The following is a 14,472-nucleotide window of genomic DNA, read 5'->3' as shown; positions in this document are numbered from 1 at the left end:
TGGAATGATGAATACATTTCATCTTGTAATGCTGAAGTCACCAAAAGTTCTTTCCTTCTATTTACCATAGACTGAACTCCGAGTCTTTCCTCTCGTTAAATTTTAAAGTGTCTCAGTTTTTATCTGGTCACGGTAAATTTGCAAGTTATCTGTTTCGTTTTAATCTACGATCAAGCAATTTATGTGAATGTTCAAAACGAGTTCCTCGGGATGTGGAACATTTGACTTTCTCATGACCTACATTTGATGGCCCTAGATTATGCTTACAGAACGATTTGAAAATGTTCGAAGTGACTTGGCCAGTGAACTTATCTGTTTTCGTGAAGTCCAGACTGCTGTTCTCTGCTTTTCGTCGCTTCATTTACGCATGTAACTTTTAATGTTTCAGTTAACTTACTTTTGTAAGCCCCGTGTTGTACATATGTGGTGCACGGGGAGTCTGTATGTTCTCAAAGGGGGGAAAAAGGGAGCATATCTTTAGAATTTCCGATACACAGTCTCGTGTGCTGGAGATAAAAATGTTTTTTTTTTTTTTCGTACAGTGTTGTCATTTCTCTCTTTGAAATCGTTGAGTTTGTTAATTAAAATGTTACAAAATATGAAATCGATAATAAAACAAATTCAAAATTAGGGCCTCCGGATGCCCATATTTCAGTGCAGGATTACGTTATTCAAAATTCGATGGCTCTAAGTAACGTTGTTTTATCATAATGCGAGAAACATACATGCATTTATGTAGATTCTTCTTTATTTAATTTCTTTAAATATAACACAGGACAATAATATTTGGTGGCAACAATTTGAAAAGTGAAACGGTTATTTAATGTCTTCGACGCAAAATGCCAAAACAAAATTACAGCTCTTCTGAGATAACGTTATTGGCTGAAAATAAATAAATAAAATAAACCCATCATTTAAACTGTTCAGATGCAGAGCAATTTGGGTTAAAGTCATGTTAGGCGATTTAAGTTAAACTGGAAATTAAGTATTCATATCAGGTCTTTTCGAATTTTCGACTGCATTTGTATTGTCGTAAAAATAAGTTTTATTCTTAGGACTTACCTAGGAGTCCGGGCGGAAAATCGGACGGGGGAGGTGTGTTGCCAAAGGCAGCTCCGACGACTGACTGTGTAACGATCCAAACATAATTTTTTCCAGTCAAATCCAGTTCGTTAGCAGCTCGCATGATGTACATAGCTTCTTGGCGGTTGCAGTATAACAGAAAGACCCTAGCTTCGCTAGTGGCCAGTTCTTCCATTTCAGCACGAGCTTCATCTGCGTAACGAGCCTTCAAGGTATAAATATCCATAATGGTGAACCTGGAAATGAATGTGATATATCATGTGCTGTTTTCTAGCATAACATTATCTAAACTAGTGATTTGCAACATTTTGTGTTTAAAGTCACACTTCCCACATCATCTGATCATTGATAAACTGACTAAATAATATAGCAGAATATAATATTTAATAGGATATAATGTTTCTCTGTTTACATTTTACGTATATCGTTATTAAATTTATTGATTTGTAAAGTATAATGCTAGAAGAGGAAGAAAAATTTTAAACATCTATTTAGAACTGCCATTTTAGGTAAAACAGAATGAGTTAAGACTACCTAAATGATTCGCCGAAAATAAAAAAAAGTAGGTTTGTATCCGAAAGTTTTGTGACATACCTCAGTTAGCTTCCCCGATATGTCAGGCGTAACAGTGAAATGAGACACGTAGAAGCACGTGGTATAACATAAGCCACTTATTTCATGTTGTTCAAATTGACAAAAATGCTTGTGGAATTTGAATAATAATAGGTTAATAAGATAATGCAGTAAAACTCAACGAAACTGAAAGCTTCCTTAATCAAAGTGATACAGAAATGTAACTCTCAATGTATAAGTCTAGAAGAGCGGTCATGTCCCTTTTCAAAGTTATTTATTTCATTATTTAATTAACTGTAGATTAATTCTACATTCATGATGAAAATGAGTCATCTCATTATACTTTACACAAAAATACATGTAACATCATTATACTGTGGGACTAATTAATTGCAAATGTTTTTCCTAAAGCGGAGAATTCTAAGTATGCTTAATGGAAGAATATGCTCGGTTAAAATTTGTAACATTTTCATCTAGATTAATGGCACAGCTGTCAATGCCTCGTCTGGCAATGCTCATATCATAACAAGAAAGGATATACTTCATTCACTTTCTGTGTAGTTACTATAACTTAGATAGAAAGATTTAGTAAAATCTTGCTTAATTGATTGACAAAAATGATTCTAAGATTATTCGTGGGGAAAACATTGCATTCTAAATATAAATACTAGTTCAAAAGTAACCATAAGAAGATTTTTGAACTACTAAAAACAAATAGCATACACATAAAACCTGACAGACACATAGCAGAAACAATCTAAACACATAGCAATAATTTTAGTGGTAAATGATCCTAAAATTGAAAACAAAAATGAAAATAAAGAAGAATTTTAGAATAAATTGAATTTATGTTCCATGTATTGTAAAAAACATGCAACAAAGTCGAGTGTAAGTTATTTTTAAAGTAATCGACGTAGGAAGCACTATTGTATAAAATGTTTTTATCATATCGTTATTCAGAGTCTGCAGATTCTACAAGCAGCAGAGATCAAAATAAAAGATATTTTGATATCTCTCTTTCCTATTTTTGCAGACAGAATTTCCCTAAGATGATCTGAAAATCATCATTTTAAACTATTTGGAAATTCTCAAATTCACATTCAAAATTCTCATTTTCAACTATTTGGAGCCCAAAATACATTTATTTTCACGAGCGCCGTTCGCTTTTACAATTCAAGACTCTCACTACTATACAGAAACTCCTATATATTCCAAATGACTTGTCTATAACAGTCTTTTTACCAACGGGTACATCAAGAAAGAAGAATGAGAATATCGGCGGAAAAACGAAATGCTATTTAAGTTTTATTCTTGTGGTATGTCAGCTTTATGCTGCTGAAAACGTGACGAGCTTCGATTTCCCATCGTTTCTCAAATGCGGGGGAAAAGTTCAAGCACGTATTCACTTCCATTTCTTAACGATGCTTTTGTTGCTGAAACACGAAAAACATACGTGCTGCTTTTGGTACATCCTTTAAAGCAAACTGCAGTAATTTTCGTAGGGCGTGAATTACATTGATTAATGATCGTATTTTATATCTTTAAGGGACGAAAAACTCCTGTTTTATGAATTTATCGAATTCTTCTATTTCTGGAAGTGTAAGAAAGAATGTGATGTCTTAATATGTGTTAGTATAAGAAATTAGCGAAATATATTCAGTTATATAAATATATCCTTTCACAAGAGAAGATTAAGTTGAAACGAATCGAGTCTGGTTATTAAAAGCCCTTAATATCGTGTACAATCGTAACAGTGCTATAAACGAAACCAGTCTAGCCGTGCTAATGACAACATTATTCAGACTTTAAGAAACTCCCACAGTCGCTGATCGGCTAAATGGAGGAACAAAGTAATCCAAGCGCTATTATGTTATGCATTTTATGCTTGCTGCATATTGTTTAGTTTTCTTTGATCCTAGAGGTAGCTATAAACTTTAAACAATATGTAAGTGAGAATTTTATATACGATTCAAGCACTTTAATAGCATTTATATTTTATATTGCATTCAGTAGCCTAATTAAATAATTCTCCACTTTTATTTTCAAGGTACTTAATTATCATGACAAAAATTTGCAGATTTATGTAGATGTTATTTTTCAGCACCATGAAGCCTCCTTGAACGATACGCATGGGAATGTTAGTTATTTTCTGTTGTGCTATTTCTGGAATTTTCAACATCCATAGATGTCTGTTGTTGGATCACTAAGAAAACTGCATTTAAAAGTTTTAACAAAAGCTATCCCTCACTGTGGTCCAGCATAGACATGTTGCGCATTTTAGATGGATAATCAAATGCTCACTTTACGCCTCGATTTATCTTTTGTTCTCCATAGAATATAGTTTCTTCAACTGTTTCTGTGGATGATAAACAGAGCGTAGCGAATGCTTTTGTACGACATCCATTTGTAGATGTGAGCAATATGGACATACTCAAAAAGAAACTGGATAAGTTAAATGACATCTTTCATTTTCCTGACATTCAAACGCTTAAAAGAAACACAATCATGATGTTTTCTCTACTGATATTTTTTCTCTTTTATTCGTATATTTAGTTCACTAAAGTTGATTTTACTTAACATGATGCATAGTACTTTCATTTGAATACTGTGCCGCTTGAAAAATGCATTTATGTGACCATAGTATAATTTGTAAAGTTATCCAGTAATTACAGTTTTGTCGTATAACTACGTTTCTTAAGGTATGATCTGGCAGTTCAGAACATTTTAGATCAATTTTAAAGATATGTCATGAATACAAAAATAGAGCATTTTCACGTAGAACCATGTATACGCATACACAATTTAGTATGATCGCAATACTCGAAGAATAAGCGATAACGGAATATATGTAAATGAATATAACACGTTTAAGGCATACTTTAGTCATCAATTTAAAAAAGCGGTCATTTTGAACAGCGATAATACAAGTCTTAGAACATCGACGTATGGATAGGTATTCATGTTAAAAAATGCCAGGACTCTACACTACTCTTGCAAAGTGGTCAATGCCAGAGACTCTAAGTCCCACACAAGAGTTTTGAGGTAACCCGAGATGAAGAAATCAACGAGAAACAAGTCAGATTAGCGCTGTGATCAAAGATAAAACAATTTCGGTCCATCTCATCAAAGACTCGTGCTAGCCAATGTAATTTCTGGCCAGTAATGATATATAGCTAACGGGGATGCAAAAACGTACTCCTGGATAAAAATGGTTTACTTTTACGATATTGACCAAGCTTTTTAAGTTTGTATAGTACGTTTTGAACCAATGTGTATAATGGGTGCCTCGTTATCACGTTTTGCAAAAAATTTTATTGAAAATAATAAAACTTTAGCAATAGTAATTTATCACATGTAAATCAATATAATTTGTATTTGAATTCTTGAAAAGAAGAGAATTTGTTATAACGTATATTTTCTGTAAAGACATTAAGAAAAAATAAATAAATTTAAAATATTTTCATATATCCACTCACTTTAAAATATGAAGGAATTTCGAAAAAATATTTAATGTATTAACTAAGCGGAAATTTCGGATATCTCATAAAAAATATATATTCCACAGACGTACCATACACCAGTGTTATATGTATAAATCATGTATAGGTAATATTTTAAAGAAAGAATTAATTTTCGAATGTCGGTTTTGCAGAATTTCTATTAATAACTTTTTAAATTAATTTCTACTGATATTTTTTCCTAAGACTAAAATTTTCAAATAATTTAATAAGAAACCAATCATTACTTCGGACTAACTTTCTGTTGATATTTATAAAAATTGGTCAAAAATTAATAGCTGCTGTGATAACTGCACATAGCTGCTGTAATGTGTGTGTTGCACATAGCTGCTGTGATGGACTTAAGCATAACTGAAAATTCAAGGTACTTTGTCCAATTAGCGTACATGAGAAACTTACTGTTTTAGGATAAATGAAAGAAATAGCAGCAAATTTAATCCACAAAATAGGGATAGTTTTCATTCATTTCTATAAACAAAAGTCACGAATTTCACAAGGAAAAGTGTCCAAATATTTTAAATATATCTTTCATTATTTTACTTACTGCCTTCATATTCTTACTTTCTATAATAAATAAAATTTAGTTTCATTACACAAAAGAATATAATTATATGTACGAGGTATTTTATCAAAGAAGTAAGGAAAATTATTGATTTAAAAGTTTAAGAATTCTTTAAGTAAAAATAAAAATTTATAAATTCTATACGGTTGCGATATTTGCCCAAAACGTTACGTAACCAATATGATATCTCTAAATATCATCTAGTGATATATTTACATATTTTAGCAAACCCCGATACCAAGATGTAGTTTCACTTTTTAAAATTGACTCATATAATAATTTGTCTTCATGATGGAAATATATGCTCTTTTTCATTAGGAATAATTTGCGTTACTCTCTGCTATCAGGTTAGAACAAAATTATTTCACTTTTAATCATAAAACAATTAAGTGAAAGATTTTAATATATAGACAGAGTCCATTTCCCGAATAATCTTTAACTATGATAACAAATATTTTGCAAAATGAAACTGAAAATAATAAATGATGTAATTAAAGTATTATTAGCATTACTTAAAATTGTAGCACATATTGAAGTAAACATTAAAGGAAACAAGACTTAGCAGTAGGGAAAATTAGAACGTGCATGCTATTTTGATCTACATTTTATTTTCATTAGCATTTTTAGTTTTTCCCAGATTTTATTTGACATAATTTTAGCAAAACGTGTAAAGTTGGCTTTTTTCTAATTAGTGTATTATGGTCAGACGAGTAAATGCTGATTTGACTGAAAACAGACTTTCGTACTTCAATAAACCATCAAAGAGGAAAATAAAGCTCAAAATTTATGCCGCGGTCTTTGTAATAAAGACACTTAACAAAATTCATTCACTATTATTTCAAAGAAGCTGAATCCTAGAGGAAATAAAGCCTAAATTTAACCCAAAATATTTCAGAAAATCAGTGAAAGCTCCAGTTCTTGACTCTCACTAATCTCATTCTTAGCAAATTACAAGTTAAGCAAAATGGTCATTCATCAAACCCATGAGCAACATCAGTTTAGCAACAGGCTGAAAATTCAGCGACCTAATCGCTAGATAGACCTCAGTACTTATTACCAGTGCAATACGTATTGCCAGAGTAATGAGCAAACATTATTGTGCTTTTCACTTCACTTAATTTATAGTCTGCTGAAGGTTGAAGGAAAAACTGAACAGCAGAGAATTAATGCAAAAATAAACTGTCATTTTAAATAAATCTTTACAAATGACATTGACTGTTAAAGTAGCATTTGTTAAAACGGTTTGTTGTTTGACGCTTAAAGTAGCAATATCAAAGTAGCATCTGTGAATTTTATTTCAATGAAACATTAGATGTTTTCAGTATTATAGAAATCATAAATTCAAGCAAAATTATTCATTAATTTTAAAAATATGTACATAATAAAATCTCGGCATAGCCATGACCAAATGAGCATATTATGCGTGCAAAAATGCCAAAAGTAGCTTTAGCGAGTGAAAAAAAATAATAAAGTGCATATTTTAATCAAAGTGATCAGACAAGGAGAATACAGACTTTTATTCTTTAAGTATTAATATGCATTGATAATTATAAAGTGTGTTTAAACAGGTAAATATTTTCATAAAAGCAGTTGAAATTCTGTTAGTGTGATGGTTCTGTAAATATATAGTCTATCATTTAACATAGACCCAGAGAAGAAGAATCCCAATTAGTAAACTATTTATAATGCCTTAAATAATTAAATACAAAATATGGCTTAATATAACATTCCCAAATCAAGGAAACACTTGATTATAAATCTTTCAGCGAAAATTACAGAAAGCAGCTTGGAATTTCCTAACCGCTGTTATTTTACAGATTACAGTGTTATTAACTTCTAAATATGCAATTCCTAATCTCTAAAAAAGCTGTTTCATATGCCTTGAATCTCTAATTTAAGTCAGTTATAGACATGAAAACATGTTTTAATTTAGAAATACCTCGACTATATCTGCAAGTTTTGGACATGAAAATATGGAATTTAATTGTTTCAACGCACAGGTGCGTAATGACTATTTTCGCGGGAGTTTCAATCTGCGAGATTTATACAAAAATTTGATATTATCTTTCTTGAATACCCTGCACTTCTACCGCTACGATGTTTTTAAAATAATATCTCTCTTACCTGCAAAAGTTGCAACATATATCTTGAATGGAATCACCATTACTGAATAAAAAATAGAATTACTTATATCAGTATATATATTGAATTTTTGTTTGAAGTAACCTGATTTTAGCAGTCAGAGTATATATATTCACAGAGAGTAGTCATAAAAGAAATTCCTCGATATATGAACCTCTAGCGGCCGATCCGCTTAACCAATCGAAATGAAATTTCAGATGTTGTTATTTGTAGGTATGTGCTCGAGATTGTGATAATTTAAAACAACAGAGCTCTCAGTGGTACGGTTACATTCATTTCGAAATTTTCGAATGGCGGCACCCACTTTTTTCCTGCGCAGATTGATCAGCGCATTTAAAAACCGTAAGTGGCGTTGGAACGATACGCGTAATAAAAAGAATTTCCGGCTTAAAACATTCGAAATGAAGAGCATTGAGTGAGTAACAAATGACAGAAAGAGAAAGGAGAGGGAAATGGATGTATTTTACATAGCGAAGAGAAATTAAAATTGCATTACAAATGCATACATAATCTTCGCAGAGAGATATCAGGAAGTAATCTTTGAAAAAGGATGAACCTTAGTAACACATCAAATGTGGAGCCGTAAATGAAAATCAAAGTCTAAATCCAGACTAACAATAGTGTACAACCCATCTGTACATTCAAAGCGTCCAAAAAACTGGCTTTATATTTTTAGTAGAATAAATACTGTTTTTTGTAATGTTACTAGGAGAGTTTCCTTTTTTAATTTTTCGGAATTTATTTCAACAAAGAAATGTCAGTTAAAAAATAAAATACTTTTATTCCATTAAAAAAAACTAGAAGAAAACAAAATTATAGTTCTAATAGCTAACCGTAATTTCGGCAGAAATAAACAACGAAATTACTTGCCTCAACGTACAGCTCATTCTTTCCCCACAATAAAGCAATAAAAGTGATTTTTATTTATTTAAGCCTTAAAACTGAGCAAAAGGCTTTAAGCTCACAAACGTGACGTAATTGCTTTTCCATTAACTTTTATGGGATAGTTATTGTTTACAGGAGAGTTGCAGACCGATTTACACGTCGTACATATTCGCTTAAATTAACTTAAAGCGTCTTAAAGAACATTTATTGTATAATTTATCAAAGGTATTTAAGTCAAAGAATAATCTAAAAAGCTCTCTAAAATAAGATCACGTTTTACTTGACTTGAAAAAACAACAAGAAATCCAAATATGCGGTGTTGTGAAGAACATACATCTGCAGTTTCGTATTACTTTGAAGATTACAGATAGGCCTACAGGTGCATGATTTTTCTCTTTATGTGGGTGACAGTGTTATATATGTTTATGTGCTTCTGGCAAAATCTGGTTTGCAAAGTTTAGAAATTCCTACTTTTTATTTAATTTAAACGTCGTATGTATATATGTAAAAATAAACACTTTTCTTCAGAAAAAAAAAATCTCGAGGAATAGAAGTTTTTTTTTTTTTTTTTTTTTTTTTTAATTTTTTTCTTATATCAACACGTTAAATCAAATATTTTCCAACATGGACCTTTATCAGAGATAGACTAACCCAGTGACCAAAGCGTGAATCGACCACATGTCCGCAAGAGAAAGTAGGGACGATCCGGCTTACTTTAGCACAGAAACCTATGGCGTTTGTATCTAATTGTTTTTAATTATTAAATGTGATACGTCGTATAAGTGATGAGATTATGAAAGTCACAGTTTTTGCAGATAAGGTTAATATATCTCATAAAAGCACTTTTTTACTGCATTTTGCGTATTTTTTCAAGCGTAAGTTTTATATAAATTTCTTTACTTTAGTAAAACTGTAAAAATTCTAAACGCAAAACATATGAACTTATTTTTGTGTACAAATAAAGGGAAATTAAATAATACTGATAGAAAATGATGCTTTGAAACAAATAAGGTAAAATTAAACAAGATCTGATAATTTTCTTTGATTTTATGAGCATTTCCAGGCAGTAGTTTTTAAAATTATTATAACATAACAAGACGATTATTTATTTCATTATATGATCATTAATTATTAACATTACAGGATGATTATTTATTTTCAGAATTCATAAAATTTGGAACATAAACCTTTTTAAGTGTAATGAGGAAAAGAAAGATAAATTCTGGAAGCACTCAGATTTGATTTTATATTACGCCCAAAGGACCGTTTTTCGTGACTTTTTGAGCGTTACCTTTATTTATTAAACATCATGTTTTTCGCAAGTAAACTGCATAAAATTTAATTCAAGAAAAATATCACAAAGTATTTGAAAATGGCATAGAATTTCCGCGCTGGAGATAAAAATGTTATTTTCTGTACAGGGTTGCCATTGCTTGTTTTAAACTCGTTGAGTTTGTTAATCAAAACTTCAATAAAGTTACAAAATATGAAATGGATTAAAACAAATTCAAAATTAGTTCGTCCAGGTGCCCATGTTCGGGTGGAGGATTACGTTATTCAAAATTTGATGGCTCTAAATTCTGTTGTTTTTTCCCCAGTGCGAGAGAAACATACATGCATTGATGCAGATTCTTCATTATTTAATTTCTTTAAATATAATACAGGACGATAATATTTTGTGGCAACAGTTTGCGAAGTGAAACGGACATTTATAATGAAGCAAAGTAAAATGCCGTTTCAAAACTAATAGCTATTCTGAGCTGCCGCCCCTTTGGGCTAATAAAGTGAATTCACAATAAATAAGAAAACTTATGCAGAACTAGAAATAAATTTTAAAAAATAATCACTATAAAATACTAGCACAATTAATTATTACAGTTAAATACAATTTTTAACATTAGAATAAATGCATAAAAATTATTAAAGTGTTAAAAGTGTTTATCACTATGATGTATTATGAAATGTTATTGAAATAAAACTCCTTCGTAGAATATTACGCTATAATATTCAGATATAATTTTAAAAAAGCAGTACAATTAAAAATTTTCAAAAATCCATTTTTTCGATTTTAGTATTTTTTAGTTATTTACACTAATAAAAAGCATAAAAATTGTAAGAAAAAATTGTTTGCTTGAATTTGTCTATTAGTTCAGATTTAAAATATTATTTTTTTTTAAAGAAGTAGATACAATATTCATTACAGCATAGGAAACATTCATTACAGCTAAAAAAAAATATCTAGACCTGAAAGCGTCAACAGCTTTATAATTATTTAGAATATTAATTATGCTTGATAAAAATGCTAAATTTTTAAAAATCAATCTTAGTTTCAAAAATAAAAATATCTAAAAATTCTAATTTGTGAAATGAGGCGCTATCACCAGCTTTTCCTTGAAAATTATACGCGCTGCAAAAGCCAACTATTGTTAAGTTTCTACAAGTCGTCCCTACTTTTCCTCATGTGGTCAAGGTGACAGCCGGCAATGCGCCAAGGCAAGGGAGAAAACCCATTTGGATTGGTCTATTTCTTATAAGATCCATGTTTTCCAGTCGTACACGTCCTCTGCTAGGCACATTTTTTTTTCCTTTGAGAACATACAGACTCCCCGTGCACCACATATGTACAACACGGGGCTTACAGAAGTAAGTTAACTAGAACATTAAAGGTTACATGTATAAATAAACATTAAAAATTACATGCATAAATAAAGCGAACAAAAGCAGAGAACAGCAGTCTGGACTTCACGAAAACAGATAAGTTCACTGGCCAAGTCACTTCGAACATTTTCAAATCGTTCTGTAAGCATAATCTAGGCCCATCAAATGTAGGGCACGAGAAAATCAAATGTTCCACATCCTGAGGAACTCTTTTTGAACATTCACATAAATTGTTTGATCGTAGATTAAAACGAAACAGATAACTTGCAAATTTACCTTGACCAGATAAAAACTGAGACACTTTAAAATTTAACGAGAGGAAAGACTCGGAATTCAGTCTATGGTAAATAGAAGGAAGGAACTTTTTGGTGACTTCAGCATTACAAGATGAAATGTATTCCTCATTCCACATAGCTAAAAGCTTTTTATAATGAAAGGACTTCCAATAACTCTTTGGAATGCTAATGTTGATATCAATGGGTAAATTTAAGGCAGAAATCCAGAAAACAGCTTAGAAATACATAGGCTGTCTGCGAGCATTAAAGATATCTCTAATGATGACCAAATAAACTCTAATGACGATTAGGCTGGTGTTCATTCAATTCTATTAAATAAAACAGAATAATTATCTCTACATGACCTATTCAAATAAGCTAAAACAGAAAGCCTAGGAAAACTTAATACTTAAATATTAATGATAAATGTTGGACGTTTCTATTAGTATAACATTTTAGAAGTGATTGTAAGAAGGAAACATACCGGGTGGCCATAATTAAACTGACAGTGCTCACAGTGTTCTGTAGCGCGATCGATTTGCGAGAATAACGCCACATTTTGTAGGAAGATTAAACAAGACGAGGGACGAAGGATTGATTATGTAAATCAGAATTTTTGAATGTTAGTATGTTGTAAATGTTTTGTTCTAAGGTTAAGGTAAAGTCACTATTTGTATGTTTATTGCGATTTTAATATGTCAATGTGGTCCTTAGGGACTTCATAAAAATGAAAATTTACATAGCTATGATTTTATATATGGGGTGTTAGGAGTGTTTCTAGGGGGACAGCAGGCATGTGCTATCACTTCTTGTACTCTCCCTAAAGAGAGGATAAAATGAGTAATACATAGCGTGAAAAACTAGCATCTTGCCAGCAGGAAAGCATAAGCGAAAGAGAACACTGCAAGACAGAGGAAGAAGGAAGAGACTTAATATTTTCAGTTTGAGATAGAGAAAGCTTTGATTTACAATGAATTTAATTGGAGAAGAGGTATCTGCATTAAAACGTTACATAACATAGAACGATCTCGAATCCGGGAGAACAGATGAATTTAGGGGAAAAGCACGAAATCTAGAATGTTAATTTTGAGATCGCGAATATTTTTTTAAAAAACGGTTATCGTATTTTGTCATATTTTACATGTATGTATCTCGCATAACTCAAAAACGAGTAGCCTCAGAACATTGAAATTTTGTATATAGGACTGCTATAGCATGTATTGGGCACCTCTTTTTTTTTTTTTTTGAAATCAGCCACATCAAAAGTATATATATATATACACCCACTATGCTACTCGGCTCAGCTCAGATTTTTATTCTTATATGTTGGTAAATTGTGCATTTTTTGCTTTAAAAATGATTTTCTTAAAACATACAGACCCCCCCCGTGCACCACATATGTATAACTCGGGACTTACAGAAGTAAGTTAACTAAAACATTAAAAGTTACATACATAAATAAAACAAACAAAACCAAAGAACAGCAGTCTGAACTTCACGAAAACAGATAAGTTCACTGGCTAAGTCACTACGAATATTTTCAAATCGCTCTGCAAGCATAATCTAGAGCCATCAAATGTAGAGCATGAGAAAATCAAATGTAGAGCATGAGAAAATCAAATGTTCCACATCCCGAGGTACTCTTTTTGAACATTCACATAAATTGTTTGATCTTAGATTAAAAAGAAACAAGTAACTTGCAAATTTAGCGTGACCAGATAGAAATTGAAAAACTTTAAAATTTATAGAGAGGAAAGACTCAGAATGCAGTCTATGGTAAATAGAAGGAAAGAACTTTTTACCTGAGCATTACAAGATGAAATATATTACTCATTCTACTTAGCTGAAAGCTTCTTATAATGAAAGGAGTTCCAATAGCTCTTTGGAATGCTAATGTTGATATCAATGGGTAAATTTAAGGCATCTTTAGTTAAGAAATCAGCTCTTTCATTTCCATAGCAACCGTGATGAACACGCACATAAGCAAAGCAGATACCAATTCCTCTATTTCTAAGCGAACTGACAGTTAATAGGGTTTTGATAACTAATTTGTCATAGCTGGTTATACTGTTCAAAAGTTGAAGAGAATCAGAACAAATAAGGTACCTTGAGGAAGTTGTGCTATTATCCTTGATCCATTTGACGGCAAGATAAATGCACAGAAGTTCTGCTTGAAAAACTGTGCATTCATTCCGTATACAGTGTCTAAAATAAAAAAACCTCGGAATGCTTTCAAAAAGACCAATGCAAGGCCACCCTTGTTATCCAACTTGCTGTCATCTGTAAAGAAAACCATATGAAAACTGATTTCAGTAGTCTCTTATACTCTCAGAAACTTATGGTCTCTAAAGTAACGGGATGAGGAAGATCAGTGAAGGGGATAATTCCATTAATGCAGTCTTCCAAAGTATCAGTTGCCAATGACTCGAAAATATTATTCTTATAAGCAATTTCAAAAGCAATAGGCAGAACTCCTGCAAGAACAAAAGTAGCCTCATAGCTTAAGGTTCTATAACCACTAATAATACGAGGAAGAATTCTCCGTTGAATCTTTCCCAAATTTCTTTTGTTAACCTTCTTTGCAAGAACATGTCCCCAAGCACGAGAGCCGTATGAAATGAAAGGTACAATACACTGCTCATACATGAGTTTCTTAACATCGTAGCTTACTCCAAAAGTATATTTGGCAATTCGGCGGAATCCATTAATAATTTTTTCAAATTTAGCAGAAAGGAATTCAATGTGCTTTTTCCATGTTAATTTTTGGTCAAGAATG

General features: G+C 31.4%; 1 protein-coding gene across 3 annotated transcripts in view; it reads right to left on the bottom strand.

Moving 5' to 3' along the window:
• The window catches only part of LOC118188575 (glutamate receptor ionotropic, NMDA 2C-like), a 938,424-nt gene that overhangs the window by 289,310 nt on the left and 634,642 nt on the right, over nucleotides 1-14,472 (bottom strand). For all 3 annotated transcript variants that reach the window (XM_085820356.1, XM_085820357.1, XM_085820355.1), the window contains one exon: nucleotides 1,063-1,319. In XM_085820356.1, the coding sequence (XP_085676482.1) occupies nucleotides 1,063-1,319 (257 nt within the window). The remainder of the gene's footprint in view (nucleotides 1-1,062; nucleotides 1,320-14,472) is intronic.

Source organism: Stegodyphus dumicola, chromosome 7, assembly GCF_044657685.1.
Source record: "Stegodyphus dumicola isolate Sdum_Otavi_A_Nest chromosome 7, ASM4465768v1".
NCBI lineage: Eukaryota > Metazoa > Arthropoda > Arachnida > Araneae > Eresidae > Stegodyphus > Stegodyphus dumicola.
This window is presented reverse-complemented; position numbering and strand designations above follow the sequence as displayed.